At 34.6% G+C, this 18446-nt stretch overlaps 2 protein-coding genes across 2 annotated transcripts in view; one reads left to right on the forward strand and one right to left on the reverse strand.

Moving 5' to 3' along the window:
- Window positions 1–4284: 4284 nt before the first annotated feature.
- Window positions 4285–8134, reverse strand: mrps16 (mitochondrial ribosomal protein S16). The gene is made up of 4 exons (XM_077204130.1): window positions 7962–8134; window positions 7817–7843; window positions 4955–5215; window positions 4285–4840 (listed from the first exon to the last, which is right to left on the reverse strand). The coding sequence occupies exons 2-4, from the start codon at window positions 7827–7829 to the stop codon at window positions 4725–4727; spliced, it is 390 nt and encodes a 129-aa protein (XP_077060245.1). The 5' UTR covers window positions 7830–7843; window positions 7962–8134; the 3' UTR covers window positions 4285–4724.
- A 10120-nt stretch (window positions 8135–18254) lies between these two features.
- The window catches only part of pax7a (paired box 7a), a 67622-nt gene continuing 67430 nt past the window's right edge, over window positions 18255–18446 (forward strand). The window contains exon 1 of the mRNA XM_077204132.1: window positions 18255–18353. The gene's annotated coding sequence lies outside the window, so the exon portion shown is untranslated. The remainder of the gene's footprint in view (window positions 18354–18446) is intronic.

Below are 18446 nucleotides of genomic sequence, written 5' to 3' on the forward strand. Positions count from 1 at the left end.
CCTTAAGTAAACCACACTGATTGGGATAGCATGTGCTTTTGAAATGCCCAAACAGCCTTATGACCTTCACCTGCTAAGCCCTTCCCGAGAAATTCTCAGTTGGAGAAAAATGAAACTTTCTCCTTTTCATTGAGTATCTTTTTAAATATTGTATTTGTACGCAATTTTACTTATTTCCTTTTATATATACTTAAAGACAAGATAAACTGTTAAAACACATGTTATTAATAATAATAATAATAATAATAATAATAATAATAATTTATTTATATAGTGCCTTTACATTGCTCAAGTACGCCTTATAAAGTAGATACAATAGAAAATAAACAATGTATAATAATGACAGACAGAAGAATCTAAAAAATAGGAGATTAAAGCAGAGATAATAATAAAAGAGATAATAGATAACAATAGAGATAGTAAAAGGGCATTACATAGACAAATGAAAAGCATAAAATCATGTACTAAGAAATACAGAACACAAATTAAGAATGGTAACATTTAGACAACAAATGGGGTTTGAGTAGGGATTTGAATTCAGAAATATTATTAATGCAGCGGAGTGACTGGGGAAGGGAATTTCATAAGATGGTAAGTTGAAGTGTAGTTATAGGTTCAGTTCATTGGCTATTCCAGTTCACACATTGCAATTAAATTTAAAACAACCTTAGTTAACATTTTGTTGGTCATTATAAATCCTTTAAGGAGAATAATAAATAATAAAGTGCTAATAATAGATATTAGTTATTCACTCTAAACAGAGTCAAAGATTACCTGAAAGTTTGGCATTCAAAGATCCAAATGAAGGACTAAACAGGCAGGAGATATAGTGGACTGGAAGCTGTCTTTTGAGTTGATGCTTTGTTTTACATTCAACAATTTTTGTTATAGCCTAATAGGCAACCAAGGGTTAAATGACTGTTTCACATTATCATGTTACACTCTTGAGAAGCTAATCAGTTTAACAGTTAACTTGAGAAGTTGATATGAGGTTGCTATAGGATGTGAATAAATATGGCTTACGTCAATCCTTCAGTGATTTTTCCACCCGTTTTATCGTCTGCCAAAAAAAAAAAGAGTCATAAATCCGCAACACCTCTCCTCAACCAGCCATGTGATTTGAAATATCATTCATGTCTATTGCAGAAAAAAGTCATAAAACATCAACATCTCTCCTCAACCAGCCATGTGATTTGAAATATCATTCGTCTTTTGCAGAAAAAATCATAAATCATCAAAATCTCTCCTCAACCAGCCACGTGATTTGAAATATCATATGTCTATCACACAAAAAATGCAGGACGAGTTATGCTTGAAATGTAATACTTGATGTTAGTAACGTTGGTTCCTTCCTCCTTGTGACATTCTATAGATAGCAACATTCACTTTGTGTTTATCAATTTCTCATGGCAACCACAAGAAAACAATGAAGGACTCTATAATGTGCTGGTCCTTGACCTATGGTCATGTCTTCCACACCTATTTGCTATCTAAAACGTTTTTGAGTCATTAAGAATATCCTTTCGTCATATATATTGCATAAAACCAAAGGCCATTTCCACGTAAATGACAAACCTAAACCACAGAGGAAACACCTTTAAATCTGTACTACATTAGATTGCTATAATTGAGGGTTTAGAGACATTACATTGTTGTACATCACGCGGGAGGTGAGCTCAAACAATGGATTAAAGCGTTCTGTATTCTCAGTCAATTTTAACAGTAAGCATTTTCAAGAAATTCAAAACACACACACACCCTGCTTAAACCAGTCTCAGCTGGATTGCTAGTCTTAGCAGGTTTAAGATGTTCTCCTAGCCTGGCCAAACTGGTGTTTAGCTGAGCAGTCAACTGGTTCCCAATCTGACCTGCCAACAGACCAGTCGGAGTCTGCTTTGAAACTGGTTGTATTTCCCAAAAGCAAGCTTTACAGTGCTAAACAGAAAAATAATGATTAAATGATGCAAATGGGATTCAATTCTGCTGTAAAACAGCTCTGAGAAAGACAGTCATTATTCAGTTGAAATCAGTTCAGTGTTGATTCAGTCTGGTTCAATTACTGTGTAAAGTTCATCAATTATGGAATATGTCCAATTCATCTCTAAAGCAGCTCTGAAGAAAACACTGATGTCATATATTAGGATTATACCATATCGGAATATTAGGATTAAACCTTAATTCATAGGACATTTTAAGTACCTTTTATTAATCTGCCTTAGAAAAAACAACATTACAGGTGTGTAAGAGAAAACAATGGCACTGAAATGTTATATCAGTGTTACTTTCACTTGAAACGGCTCAAAAATGCATTTTAGTCTAGGACTAGACTCAAGCCTTGTCTGTGAAACCAGGGGAAAGTGTCCCCAACTAAGCAAAAAAGTGTGTGTGGAAGAGCTAGACTGGCCTGAGCAAAGCCCTGAACACGATGTTGGAACAGTGAAACTGACGGATGTTCTTGTGTAAGTTTCAGTTCTGTGCTTATTTTTGTTTCTGAATTGTAGATATCAATTTATAAGACTAGAAAGTGTAGTAGAAGTGTATTGTCTCCCACAAAGAATCCTTTTTTTGTCACAGGCTTTCTCTTTTTTACCTCCAGTTTATGATTATACAGTATATACAAATAGTTTGATTTGATACATGTATTGCTTTTTCACATTTCATTTGAAGTCAAGTCTTGCTTAAATCTTCCAATAATTCTCTGAAATTTTTTTGAATAAATAATTTGTTACATTTATAAGAATGTATTTTTAAAGTAGTGTGATTCATTTCATTTGTAGTTTGCATTGTGTGGCTGATGAATTGAGAACTGTTATGACTTTCAGTTGTCGTATTTACGAGATATTTATATTTAAGACTGCAGCAATAAGTAACAGAATTGTGTATAAATATTAAGACAAGCTGACATCAATGGCTGTAAAAAACTGCGAATTGACATAAGTAAATCTGATTCATGTTTCCTCGTTCCATTGGACATTATGTGGTCTGTTTCAGGGTGTGGACTCACCTTTAAGTTTCTTGCTTTCTCAAGACCAACTCTGAGTATTTTGTATGGACTGATACTTTGCCTGCTAGGCCAACACCAGTGTTATTTTAGAATGATTTTTATACTATTATAGTATTTATGAATTTATTTGAATTGGCTTTTGTTTTTATATATTTCATTTTAGTTTGATTTAGTGATGTGCTTTTGTCATTTTTTTATTCATTTTTTAAAATATATTTCTATTTAGCTGTTTTATCCCAGTTTTTGTTAATTTTAGTACCTAAACTTATTTTTAATCAAAGGATTTTTTTTAGTTTAAGATTTATTTTATTTCAACTTTATTTCAATAAAGAAATCTTTTTTGTTGTTGTTAACAACAACAACTGAGTGTCCAAGAGTGAAGTTTGAGAAATCTTCTTCTTGATAGATTTCATATTTTAACCTTCTGTCTTATGCTCTATATGCAACACTAAATAAAACAATTATTATGAATCTAATTCATTTGTTTAACATATTATTTATGTATTCTGGCTTTCCAGCAGAGTAGAGTTGCAGCTGCAATATACTATTACATTTAGATTCTATAATACAAAATCACTATTCTATTTCAGCCACTTTACTCATGCTGGCATGCCAGAATACACAATCATTTATAACATCTTTTGACACATCATTGAAAAATTGAATTGCAATACACGTGTTTTATAACCATCATAAAAGATAAGAAAATAGTATTCAAACAGTATTGCATCTTATCTTTCCAACAGCAATCAGATTCACTACATTTACACTGAAATGAAAGTCATAGTCCCAACAGTATGTTCTTCAAAACCATTTACATATTCTACAGTCCCAGACTAAAGACCGGCAGTCTTTTGGAATCTCACTGGAGTCTCGGCGCGCTCCCGTCGTCTCGATCGTTAAATGTGAGGTGATAATCTGCAGTCAGCGACACGATTTATGCCAGTCTTTCTCTAGTCTTTCAAATCAAACATGTTTGATATTATCGCAAGTCTTTAGTCTGAGACTAAAAACTGTGAACCCAAGTCTTTAGATGTGAGCTGATTATCTTATAAAGTCTTTTCTAAATCTTTTCAAAGTCTTTAGGTGTACAGAAAGCAATAGTATATGACAAAAGAATGAGCAGACTACTTCAGATGACTCATTAAAAAACATGTACAGTGTGTTTTTAAGAGCTGGGCGTGTGTGTGCGTTAACAAGCATCCCTCAGCTGATTTTAGTTATAGACTTACGCAATGCATTTGCTGGGCTTATAGCTCAGAAAGAATTTGTGCCCTCTGACAAATTATAAAAATGATTTAATGCCAGTACATGGGTGTATACACATCAGTATACGGTTTTCTATAAAGGAGTTACACAATTGTGTGTAGGCATTTATAGGTTCAGATCAGTTGACCTGAAATAAAACAAAGAACAGTGTTCATTTCAACTTTCAGTTAAGTTACCCCAGGCCAGATCATTTATTAATCTCTTTTGTTAGCGGATCATCGGTTCTCAGTGACGAGAGAACGTTCTTACAACAGTTTAATGATTACAGAATTCACTTTCACTATCTTATCTTGCAGACGGTTTTATATTTTATTGGGAAACAAGGAAATTTGTATCACATGTGGAGTTTAAACCTGTGCTGAAGCTTGTTGCCAAAACCATAAAAAAATAACAAAAAAAACACCATTGTACATCTGTGATGCAAAGCAATCATTAACAGTTTATTTTGGTTTTACAGCTCCACTTGGTCTTGACTGTCTGTTTTAACTACTTCTGTCGAAGCAGCTTTCTTTCTCCGCTCTGCTTCCGTTATCGTCATTGGATGCAGTGGGAAAAATCCAGCCAATCCTATTCGGAGGAAAAAGAGGATCAGTGTCGCAGAATGTGTGGTAAGGTATGCGGTTATCAGGTGACAGTAATCACTAAGTAAGCATTGAAATAAGAAGTAAGAATTCTCTTTACCTAGAAGTTTGGCGACTGGTGTTGTCGTATGAGCGCCGCATCCAATCCAGTACTTGATCCTTTCGTAATTGAAGGCGACAAGTTTTTCATTCTGAATGTTCGGGAGAGGGTCATATGAGCCCAGCTGCTCGATATATTTACCGTCTCTCGCCCGTTTATTATAAGCAGCCACAATGCGGTAGAAAGGTCTGTTAGTGACGCCTCCTAATGCCAGCCTGATGACCACATGCCCACCGTGATATTTCTTGAGCAGGAAAGATGCTAAAACACAGACAATGCATAAACACCCTAGTGAAAAAATGTATTAAAAATTTTTCTTCATACTAAGTATACTACAAAATTCATTAACATATTTACAAACATATTGCTTGAGACTAACTGGTATAAATATTTTAATTAAACTTTATTTGGAGCACTTTATTTCACACAATGCACATTTCTTAATATTAAGCCTATTTAAAATGTTTTAATACCACTATTAGTATAAGGATATTATGATCTTAAATGCAAGATATTGAAAGTGTACTTGCAATAGTTCCACAATATCCCTTTAAGTACAAAATAAGTTGTTCCAATTTAGCAGTCAATTTAGTATAACAAAGGTACGATTGTATATTTATATTACGTACATAAATATGAAATGTATTTATGGAATACTTATAACAAAATGAATTTGAAATACATTTATTTTTCACTAGGGCAGCAGCGGCAGTGTTTTGTATCAGAAACATGAGGCTTTAATTCTGAAGTAAAGCAGTAAGACTCCTGGTCCTGGATGCTACATTTTAGGTGCCTTTTTTTATTTGACACACATTTCAGAATATGGAGTCTAAACTTCTGATGTTAAATTGAATCTTTATGAAGGTAAAATGATGACATAAAGAATCGCATGCGCAGGGTAAGATTTGTGAAAGTGTACATAAGATTTCAAGCGTAAATTAAATTTGCATGTGCAAGAGAAGATTTGTAAAGGTGTAAATCGCAATTCAAGTGTAAGAAAAAAATATTTGCAGCATTTAACTGTTATTCGTAAGTGTAATTCATGTATTTTGAAGCCGCAGCTTCATGCTAATGCAAAATAAATACGATCTGTATTTTTCAGACTTTCATTTTTCCGCGCTTATTCTTTTGGCACGGTTTTTGCGCACAAATGCGGCCAAAAGCACTGCAAGCCTGTGACGGCAATTTGCAAGCGAAAACGACAGAGGCAGGAACTGCAAAACAGATTAATTGCGTAAAATCAAACTTTGTGTAAAAAAGGATTGGATTGAAATTGTATATCTTATATAATCTGTTACAACACTGAGCTGATGTTAAACTTTACAATCAAAACATTTAGTACCCATTCTTTATGTAATAATAATTCTGATGCAGTGTTTGTCTCATCATGTCTCTGTTCATGGTATTTAACACTCAATTATACATTTTGAAATATTGTCTTGTGTGACTGATCAAGATATTATATATGTAGATAGTATGACTACCAAAATGCTTTCTCTGTGTCCAGATTTGACTGTAATGAAAAACTGATACTAAATCAACATGAACTCAACTTTGACAAAAAGTAACTAATTATGTCTGAATAAAAACCCAGCAACCAGGGAATACACAGCATAGATATGTTTATATATAGGGCTATACTGCCATCTAGTGGTTACAAGATGGAGTTGCAGGTGATAAATGGTGCATAATTTAGAGATGCTCTTATGTTAAAGGGAAAAAATATTCTTGTAACTCATTTTAGTAAAATAATAATAATAATTCTGGAATCCCCCCTGATCAGTAGACCAGTGAAATTATGCATGCAGTAGTGCAGATACTAGGCCTACATTAAGCATCAAGATTACAAACTGATATGGCCTGATGAGGAGGAGGATGATGAGCAGGATACATGCACTGGATACACAAAAAATTTCCTTAACACACCAGCTCGAAATTCAGTTTTTGCTCATATAGTCAGCCTAATGGTGTACAGACTATTAAGCAATCATGATGTATTTATTTATTTATTAATTTGTTTATTTATTTATTTAACATGTATGTGTGCATTAAAAGTACAATTTCGGCAATGAGAACATTTCTGAGCCAAATCAAGATAAAGATCTGTGACTGGCGTATTTATTGAACCAATCAGATCAGAGTAAAACGAGAGTCAGCGAGAAGCTCATCTGATTGGCTACATAATGGTGGACCCGCCCTCCTCTTCGCGCTTGCAAAACTCAGTTAGTGAGAGAACCGTGCCAAAAGTGGAAGCGCAGGAAAATGAAAGACGCAACTGTACAAATCGGGTTATTTCGGAAACTTTTTGCCTCATGCACACAAAGAGTCATGTAGACATTTGCAACAGTTTGTTTATTTTTTTACACAAAGTTTGATTTTACGCAATTAATCTGTTTTGCAGTTCCTGCCTGTGTCGTTTTCGCTTGCAAATTCCCGTCACAGGCTTGCAGTGCTTTTGGCCGCATTTGTGCGCAGAAACCGTGCCAAAAGAATAAGGGCGGAAAAATGAAAGTCTGAAAAATACAGATCCTATTTATTTTGCATTAGCATGAAGCTGCGGCTTCAAAATACATGAATTACACTTACGAATAACAGTTAAATGCTGCAAATATTTTTTTCTTACACTTGAGTTGCGATTTACACCTTTACAAATCTTCTCTTGCACATGCAAATTTAATTTACGCTTGAAATCTTATGTACACTTTCACAAATCTTACCCTGCGCATGCGATTCTTTATGTCATCATTTTACCTTCATAAATCTTGTGTGTTATGCTGCCTTCACAAGCATTAGATTAGGGAAACATCCCAAATGTGAGTCTCCAGGACCAAAATAGAGAGCCATAGCATTGACAGTACTTACACAAATGGACCATGATTGACAGATTCCCTGTTGATAACAAAAGATAGTAAATAAATAAACATATTTATAAAATGTCATATGACCAACTAAAATAATTGAGAGCATGTGTAATATGAACCGGTTTTTGCGTAAAACCCCCACATACCTTATAAATCCGGTAACTGCATGCAGAAACGTCTGTAATATTATGAAATACAAGCTTAACGTGTTTGTGTTAGCGCTTGAACACATACAGTATAAAGACAGTCAACAACATGACATTCGCAAGGGCGCCGACATTTTTTCTTGTGGACCGGAAGTGTTTCTCGTCCATTCTATGGCAAAGGGTTTGCTTATGAATATTAAGTACGTTACGTGACGTCAGTACGTTCTAGGAATGTAATTCAACTGCATTAATATTATTTCCCAGAGATTATTTGGAAAAGAGCTTGGCTGCTGCCCTTTCGGTTTTGTATATTTAATAAACATCGAGAAATACATTTGAAAGTACTTCATAATATTTATTTTAGTAACTATACTTTATCAAAATTTATGGATATTGATGAAAATTGTTCATTTTGTTTGGATCAGCCAGAGAAAATTCTACATCTTTTCTTTGAATGCTATCATTCTAAAACATTTTCAACAGAAATCTGGTTATAACTTTGAATGAACATCTAAAGATGTTATCATATATTTTGATTCGAAAACTGTTTCATTAAATTATATGATGAATCTTTTGATTATATTAGGTAAATTTCATGTTCATAAGAGTAAAATGAATAATTCTAAACCTTGTCTGAAGTTTTTGTTTGGGTGATTTTCAGTTGTATATTGAGTCTCTCAAATGTAGGCTATAGATAACAAAAAATGTAGGGATACAATTGTATTTGCTGAAGAATTGAAGCTAATTGAAAAGTGAATTGATATATGTTGTTTTTCTTCTTTAAGTAGTACCAATTAATGATTTATAAATGTATCTTAAATCATTTTATTATGCATAATAGAGTCCTTATCCCCGTATATTTTATTTTTCTTTCAATTTTGTCATATAATTATTTGGTTTTTACCCCTTTATTGTTAATTTGATTGCTATCTTTTTGGATGTCATGTTATTGTTGTAATTGTTGTATGTTATGTCTATTGTTTAATTAAAGAATAATTTCTACGCTGCGTAGGTGCAATGTGATAAGTATAGGCACTAGGTGGCGCTATTGTTCTACGAAGACCTGTTTTGCTTTTTGAAAACACGAATTAGCTAATAGTTTATTTATTCAGACCTATGATTCAGACGTACAGTCCCGGTCAAAGGTTTGGAAACATTACTATTTTTAATGTTTTAAAGAAATCTTTTATGGCTCTACATTTATTTGATCAAAAATACAGAAAAAAATGTAATATTGCTATTTATTATTATTATTATACATATTAAATTTAAATTAAATATTATTATACATATCATTTTCTATTTTAATTCAGACTACTTTAAAATATAATTTATTTCTGTGGTCAAAGCTAAGTTTTCAGCATCATTACTCCAGTCTTCAGTGTCACATGATCCTTCAGAAATCAGTATAATATGATGATTTATTATCAATGTTGGAAACATTAATTGCTGCTTAATGTTTTTTTTATTTTTTTTGTTTTTTTTTTACCTATGATACTTTTTTTCAGGATTAATTGATGAATAAAAAGTTTAAAAGAACAACATTTATTCAAAATAGAAATATTTTCTAACATAAATCTTTACTATAATTTTTTAATCAATTTAACACATCCTTGCTGAATAAAAATATTAATTTCTTTCAAAAAAGAAAGAAAAAAATGACAGACCACAAACTTTTGAGTGTATTATTGTTACAAAATATTTATATTTTGAATTTAAAAAAAAGTTCTTTTTAACTTTTTATTCATCAATGAATCCTGAAAAAAGTATCACAGGTTATAAAAAAAGATTAGGCAGCACAACTGTTTCCAACATTGATAATGAATCATCATATTAGAATGATTTCTGAAGGATCACATGATACTGAAGACTGGAGTAATGATGCTGAAAATTCAGCTTTGGTCACAGAAATGAATTATATTTTAAAGTATATTAAAAACAGAAAACCATTCTTTTAAATTGTAATAATATTACACAATAGTACTGTTTTATCTGTAATTTTGATCAAATAAATGCAGGCTGAATGAACATAAGAGACTTCTTTCAAAAACACTAAAAATAGTAATATTTCCAAAATTTTGACCGGTACTGTATAATATTTTCACCCTTTCCTGGCTGTCAGACAACTAAAGTAGAATGACACCAGCATGGAAAAGCCCAGCTCGAAGTTGTTGTGCTGCCACATCACTGTTTTATAAAGTTTATCGTCATTAAACTTGCCCTGGAAAGTTGAAGTAAATATTTAAATGAATAAATAATGAATGAACAGATACAGATGCAGGGCAAACCAAATGCATCTTTTATGGTGGATCAGCAGAGAAAGTTGAGCTGAAAACTCCCATTCTTTTCACGTGTGGCTGATGCTCTTGTGAAGATCTCATGCTCCTGTGGACCACAAGACAAGCTTTTAAGGCCGTAATCATCCGTGACTGTCCTTTCGAGCTTGTTCGGGTGACCAGATAACGCACCAGAAAAAAGAGAATTCCTCACTTAAGGACAAGATCCGTTTAAAGCAACAAGCAGGAAACAAGATTTTGATATTCCCTCTACTACTGTTTATATGATAAGTGTATAAGTGTTTGAGCCAGTGTCAAATCTTTTAGAAGTTTTGTAATTAGGGGTAAATGTTGATAATCTTCGCTATGAGACCACAGCAGAGATGGAAACTGTGCATGCATCATAAATCAGATGATAATGTATAAATAAATGCTTTTTTAGTTTTCAAGCCAACTGCAACTTTAATCCACTGTTCCTGTACCAAATATCAATTTAATATTTATTTAAGTGAAAAACAAACTCCAGAATTAATAGAAAATAACCAAATCCACCATTTATTATGCCCATCATCACTAATACAAGCCGAACTGAAGATGATTGACTTATCATATGCCACCATTTCATTGTAATGGTTTTAATCTGCTTTTTTAACATTATGGTGTGGTGGAGACAGAAGCTGGTTATGGACTATATTTAACTATAAGAGTTTGACTCAATCGTCTAAATGCACAAATGTTTTTTTGTTTTTTTAGTAGTTGTTTTAAATGTTGGATTCAAACACCATCATGTCTGTGCTAATATGTTAGTTAGTCAGCACATTGACATACATTAAAACAATGTACTGTATGTAACAGTATATACATATAGAGTATAATGAAGATAGATTTTAAACAAATGATTGAACTGACAAGGTCTGGTTGGGGCAAGTTGTCATGTGTTTCCTTGCAATTTTATACAATTTATTACGTACAATATCTGTTGTCCAAAACAATGGATCAACCTTTTATTATTTTTGCTGTTTCACGAATTGCTGTGTTTCATAATTGTGTTCTGATCATTTGATATAGATCCTACACAAGATCCTATTGTGACAAGATACCAGCTACATGGGGCAAGTTGTCACAAATGGACCAACAGTAGCTTGATACTTATTTTAAAGGCCTGCTTTGGACATTTGCTTTGATTCAATGTTGGAGTAAGAATATCCAGTTGAGGGGACTGTTGTGGTGCTCCTCATTAATATAACTGATATTATATACCTGCATTCACTGTCTGTGAGCATGTGATCTGTTATCTTATAGGGTGAAGAGAGTTTGCCTTTACGAGTCATGGATCAAATGATCTGTTTTATCTGTCATGGGCTTGTGGACGGATTCACTGAAACTAATTCGGACTGCATGCAAAATGGATCCTGCCACTTTCATCATGGGTAAACAGAGAGTTTCCTTCATTCTGGTGAAAAGAGGGATATACTAACTGATTAAGACATCTCGGTATGTTTATCACATGTTATTAAGGTTTTTAAGAGTCTCATGACTCTTTTATTTAAGAGCAAAGCATAAGCTTAAATACATTGATGTTTGTCAACATTTTGTGTGTCAACATTTCTATATCTGAGGATGTAAACAGAAACTGTTATAGCGCATTTTACAAAACTCTTGATTGGGTAAGTAAATATTAAATATGCATTAATGGCATGTAAACTAAGCATTGGCATCGCCAGAACCAAAGTGCTCATGATACAATATTTATGCATAGCAAGTTTATTTAGCAAACCACTGTCAAACCATTTCAATTTATTGCAATTATAAGTAAAATATTAGGTTCTATTCTATTATTCATACAAATGGCAAAAATTCAAGAGTTGAAACACTGCAACTTCACACCATTTCACGTTGTTTCTTGACGTAATCTTACGTTTATCTTAATATAAACTTCAGTAAATGGCCTTCATCATGCAATTTGCATGTGAATGTGGCACCGGTAAATAAATGAAATGAGAGAACGATTCCAGAGATGCCACGATCAGATCAGTTTGAGTGGCCATGTATGTAGATTTGTCCTGGAGGATGATGGAAACAAATCATTCCCATTGAAGGGCTTTATGGACATAAAAGCCTTCTTTTTTTTGAGTTGGGCAGATTAGATGAGATCTCGTCTCCTCTTCATAGCGTGCCTTTAGCCGAGAGGGCGGTCAGGCCAGACAGTGGCAGCGCAGGATAGTCACACTTCATTAAAGATAAGAGCTCTCACCCCTACGTTTAAGAAAGATACTTAACTCACTGTGACCCCCTGCTGGGTCGCGACCTGATCACACTCTGGAGTGTCCAGACTCTGTTTGAGCGCGCAAGTTCAAGAGGTCAGACTTCAGTTTGCAGGACGCAAGAGGATATGGCCCTATAGCCTGTCTGAAGTTTCCCTGAGATCACAAAGACAGTTTTGTAGAAAACCAAGGTCGTATTCTTCAAAAACATACATAAATCTAGCGAATGGAGTGCAATACATCTGAGACATTCTTCACATTTGAATGACAAATAAACTACCATGATAAAAAAACTGAAAAGAGCATCTACATTCTTAAAATTAAAAGTTCTTTGTCTGTGTTTATGAACCTTCCATGGAACCTTTCCATTCCACAAAACGTTCTTTAGATTGTTCAAATTATATTCACAAGAAGGAAAAAAAGTTATTTTAAGAACTGTTGACTGAAAGGTTATTTGGGGAACAAACAATGGTTCTTCTATTGCATCACTGTGAAAACCACCTTTATTTTTAAGACTGTGTATGTATATAGGTGTGGATTTTTATATGTATATGGGTTTTTCGGTCCCACTTTATATTAAGTGGCTATAAATTAATAATTTGATACAATGGACTTATTGTGTACATACATGTTTTGACATTGTATTTTGAAAATACCGGTGTGTAATTACAGCTATAATTAATGAATGTTATTACATTTGTAATTACACAGTTGACTCTTCCCTTACACCCTTAAACCGACACACACCACACACACCTGTCCCTAACCTTACCCGTATCACTCCTCAATAGCAGCACAAGTGTTTTACAATACAACATCAACACAATAAGTACTTTGTACTCATTTTTTTAGGTAAGTACATAGTACTTAAAGCCACTTAATATAAAGGGGGACCGGTTTTGCTTTTTAATGTCACAAATGTGCTATTTTTTAGTAGTAACCTAGAAATATAGCAGGATGTTTTTCTTTTCTTTTTTTAACTGAATTAAATCTTTTCATTTATAACATTTCTTAGAAATCCTAAAACTTGATTTTGAATCTTAGATTTATATATATGTGACACAACAGTGTTCTTATCTGATTTTTGTTGTTGTTGTTGTAAAAAGAAAGAAACTGAACAGAATGGGCTCATTTTTAAGAAAATTGCTAATTTTATCCCAGCACAAGGATGTCAAAAGGGGTAATCAGGAACACTGCAGGATCGTAATTTGGGTCAATAGATCTTGATATCACTTTAATATCCATGGTGTTCTGGGCAGAGCAATGACTCCTTTACAGAGGATTTGCCTGCTGCAATATCTTTTTCTAGCCCTAAAGACCAACTTTAGATAGATTTAGATTGCCGTATTCAAAGACAATTTGCCTTTCTGCGAGGAGTTTGCATGTTCTGCATGGGTTTCCTCCGGGTGCTCCGTTTTCCCACACAAAAACCAAAAAACATGCAGTATAGGTGATTTGGAGACGCTAAATTGTCCATAGGTGTGAATGCGTGTGTGTGTGTGAGTCGCAAGCCATGTAATGGAAAGGTCAGGGAAAGACCTGGTGACCCACCCCGGAAAAATCATCGCCAGGAAAATGAATGGACAATCACTCACATATGGCAAGAGATGGCCCATAGAAACACCAAGAGTCGGATGTGACTGAAATGGTCAATGAATGAATGAAACTGAACCAAATGTTTCATGCTTTTCATATTGTTAGTTTCTTTCCGGCACTGGAATATGTTTTTGACAGAATTCATAATTGGCACTTCATTTGCGAGATGAAATGTAATTAAAATATTCATGAGCATGTTGTAATTTAAACATGTACTTGGGTTGATCTCTATATTATGTTATAATATTTAAAAAATAACCTGATGAATGATATTACAACAAAAAAAAAACCCAAAGCTACCAGACAAAGCTAAATTGTTCTTCTGTTGGGTACTTCTGGTAATGGAAGATGCTTTTGATAGTGTTTAATGTTGCAATGGGCCAATAGGTCAATGTCTGCGCGTTCATGTCTTTGCACATTTTGAGGGTTATTAGTGCAGGGCATTGGATTCTTGACTTTTTAAAGCCATATTGGATTCTGCGGGTGAATTTCTACAATCACTTACAGCTAAATTATGCTACCTTTTCATTGCTCACTCTAATCATGGGCTAAAGAAGCGCCCTGACATTCCGTTCATATTTATACATATTAAAGCAAGATTCGTTTGAAAAATCTTTGTATTTAAATGACAAAGACAGGTGACACGTCTGCTTTTAGGTGATAAGGCATTTTGGCAATGCAGAGGACTATCTTTTCAACTGCTGTTTACCAATAAGTGTCTAAGACGTCTGCAGCTCGCCTTGATCGGCCCCCACATTCCTGTGTTCCTTAAGGAGTCCCCTCAAACACACGAGGGGTTCTTCTCCTCCACTCCAATCCAGCAGGCCTCCTACTGCGCTCCTCTAAAGCCTGTCAGAGGGGGGAGTCGAGGATGCATGTGCTTCCAGGCATGGGACTGTATACTAGAGCCTTCCATATAAAGGAATTGCAACATCTACTTTTCAAAACTGCACTTGGGAAAAGTGAAACTTCAAAACGATGTGAACATGAGATGCGACGCTTAATGCATGTTGCAACACAAAAGGCTTCACATTTTTTGGTTTTGATTTCACCTTTTCGCCAAGAAGTGAGCAAACTTGAGAACATGCATGGGTAAAAAAAAAATTACATTGAAGGAGGGACTTATCAACAGACCATGGCTGCATCCGAAATACCACATACTTCCCTACTTTATAGTAGTTGGCAAAAAATCAGTATGTGACAAGAGTATGTCCGAATTCACATTGCTCATAAAAGAGTAGGCGAAAAGTACCCAGATGACCTAGTACTTCTGGAAAGATTCTGAGTGTGCATACGATGGACACTTTAGTATCCCATGAGGCCATGGGAGAGGATTTGTGAAATGGTAAATGGTAAATGGACTGCATTTATATAGCACTTTCACTGACCCAATGGCCACCAAAGCGCTTTACATATTGCCTCACATTCACCCATTCACTCACTCACTCATACACCGACGTAATGAAAGGCAGTGAAATGACACTGGTAGGTCACATGACAGTGACAACATGGTGAGTGTCCGGATTAAATTCATACTAATAGAACATACTTTTTTTAGCGGCCGTGAAGTAATAATAGTGCATACTCGAGAGAGTATGTGATTTCGGACGCAGCCCATATCAGCCATAAATTAGCATGGTTTTGCATGGACAAGCACACACATCTTTACAGAAAATTCTAATTGTATTTCAAAAGATCTACTCTTTTTTGTGTTTATTTTTTAGGTTATGCATTATCAACTAAAGCAGTGTAGTATTTTAAACTGCAGTTTGACATACCCTTTTGGTCCACTCTCTCTCTACTTTGCTTTGCTTTAAAAGAGGATTTTTTTTTTGTCAGCATTGGTAGCAATGTGTAAATTCACAGTATTAAATCCAAGGTATAACCAGTAGAAATAGCTGTTTTTGAAAACATTGGAGTGGGGTGTGTAGGTAGCACAAGTTGAGATTGAGTTTAGTTTTTTGATAGTTATCTCAGTAAGATTTTAATATTTCCGCGTGCATGTCACTTGTCATTTCTCATAGCGAGAGAAACTGAAGTTAAACAAGCAGTTTCACACACGCAAATCAACACACTTTCACTCTCTCCGTCTGATAAAATAATTCTGCTTGGTAAGCAATAACACATTGTGATAATTCTCAGCAGATGTGAGCATGCCTTAGCAAGTTAACAAGAGTCTGTGGGGAGTGTGGACAGTGTGAAGGAGAGAGGAAGAGGCTACCAGGCTGCGGTTTGTGTACCGGGTTCCCCAGCGTTTCTCAAACCTGCCAGCAAACCTGCCACTCGTCCAGTGTCTATACACACACACACACACACACACACACACACACACGCACACACACGCACACACACACACACACACACACACACACACACACACACACACACACACACACACACACACACACACACACACACACACACACACACACACACACACACACACACACACACACACATTTTTTGAGAAAATGACGACAAAACAGTTTACACCCTAAGTAAAGTAAACTAGAGTCATAATAATGAGTCTGTTCTGGTTTATTTTCAGGACTTGAAGATTTCAAGTGGAAGAAGAAATTAAATGTCAGGAAGGTGGAGCATTTCTCCCCCCCTTTTTGCCTTTAAAGGGACAGTTCACCCAAAAATGGAAATTTTGTCATCACTCACTTACTCACCCTCAATTTGTTTGATTCACAAAAGAAGATATTTTAAAGAATGTTGGTAATCAAACATTGAAGTCAATGGTGTCCATAAACTGTCTAATTACCAACATTATTTAAAACATCTGCTTTTGTGTTCAACAGAAGACAGAAATTATTACAGGTTTGGAACAACATGAGGGTGAGTAAATGATGATACAAACCAGTAAACAAGTGCACAAACAGTATCATGCTTCATGTGTTGTTCTTATAAAATGTTTCCATTGCAAGAAGGATGTAAAACCCGATTTGCAACATCTTATGTGACATAGTTAACCTATATCGCCTGCTAGTGGACACACATTCATTTACACTTGGAGTAAATTCCTCTTCAGTCCAATATTGTCAAGGGCTGTAAGAATATTGTGCAGGTGTTTTTGCTTTATTTCAGGTTTTGAATAATTAAATAATTAATGCACAATTAATCCATATATTCTTAGGCTTTCTTTAGGTAGTTCTGGTGGCAATACTCTCCATGCGTTTGCAATGAGATGTGTTGGATATTCTTTTATTTTTTATACATTGTTTTTCTTTAAATTAACATTGTTCTTCTTTGGACTTATTTGCAATGACTCTAATACTTAAATTGATATTACGTTCTTGATACTGATTTCGAAACTAGTTTATAGCTACACTCTTTAGATATCGCTGGTTTTTAAATGTTCAGATGAAGAAAAACCTTTTTAGTACACTTTTAAACGAACAATTTTATACGATATTGCAGGATGGTAGTTAGCAAATATGTTTAAATTAAAAACAGACATTTAAAGCTGAAATATATGCTCTATAAATAATCGACTCAAAGGTAGCCTAACCTATAAATTATCCACGCTCAAGTCAACCGGATATTAACTTTAAAGTTTCATGTTTTCATAACATTATCCATGACATCACTTTTGAGTGTCTGTCTCTGGAAAGAAATCTGAGCATTTTTTTTTACAGGCATGTCCTTTTACTTATTCTAACTTGTTTGCAGCACGATCTTAAGATCTACATAGACTACAGTGTAAAGTTGCAGAAATAAAAGAAATGATTTATAGCAAATCTGAGTGCACACACAAAAAAACTCAATAATCAATGTATGAACACCTTTAATTATATGCACTTTAGAAAGTCAATGTTGTAACAAAATGATGAGAAAATGGTTAATGTGCAGTTGTGTAATAGTGAATATATATATAAAAATAAATTCTGACTAAATCCTAAAGTTCTGTTTTGATACCTATTTTGTTACCTATTATCACCGGTGCGTCTCTGACCCGCGCGCTGCTCACCCGAGCCGGACACTGAGGGTTAGAGCTCCGCTGACGGGCACCAGGTCCTTCCCGGAACATCTGCATGTGAAATCGCCATTTCACCCCGCCACACTCCTAATTGTTGTAAAAATTATTTGTGAAATTGCTTTTCACCAGGAGTGTTCGCCACGGCAATTTCTACACAATCTCAGGGCGCGGCGGCCCCACAGAGCCGGACACGCGCATTCAACCTAAAGATTCTGGAGGTTTTTTTATATGTGCTGTTATACGACTCCCAGGTTTCGCGGAAAAAACAGGTGAAGTGATGAAGTTGCAGCTTGAGTCAGGAGGGGTTTTCGATCATAATGAACATTTTCTAGTTCTTTAGAAAAAGTATCTGTACCCCGAAGAACCT

This window comes from Siphateles boraxobius, unplaced genomic scaffold, assembly GCF_051911475.1.
Source record: "Siphateles boraxobius isolate OS27281-9 unplaced genomic scaffold, OSU_SipBor_1 5, whole genome shotgun sequence".
Classification (NCBI taxonomy): Eukaryota; Metazoa; Chordata; class Actinopteri; order Cypriniformes; family Leuciscidae; genus Siphateles; species Siphateles boraxobius.

Coding starts and splice junctions, on each gene's coding strand:
- mrps16 (XM_077204130.1), bottom strand. Junction 4,841..4,954: donor ACCAGTCGCCAAACTTCTAG/GTAAAGAGAATT, acceptor TCCTCCGAATAG/GATTGGCTGGATTTTTCCCA.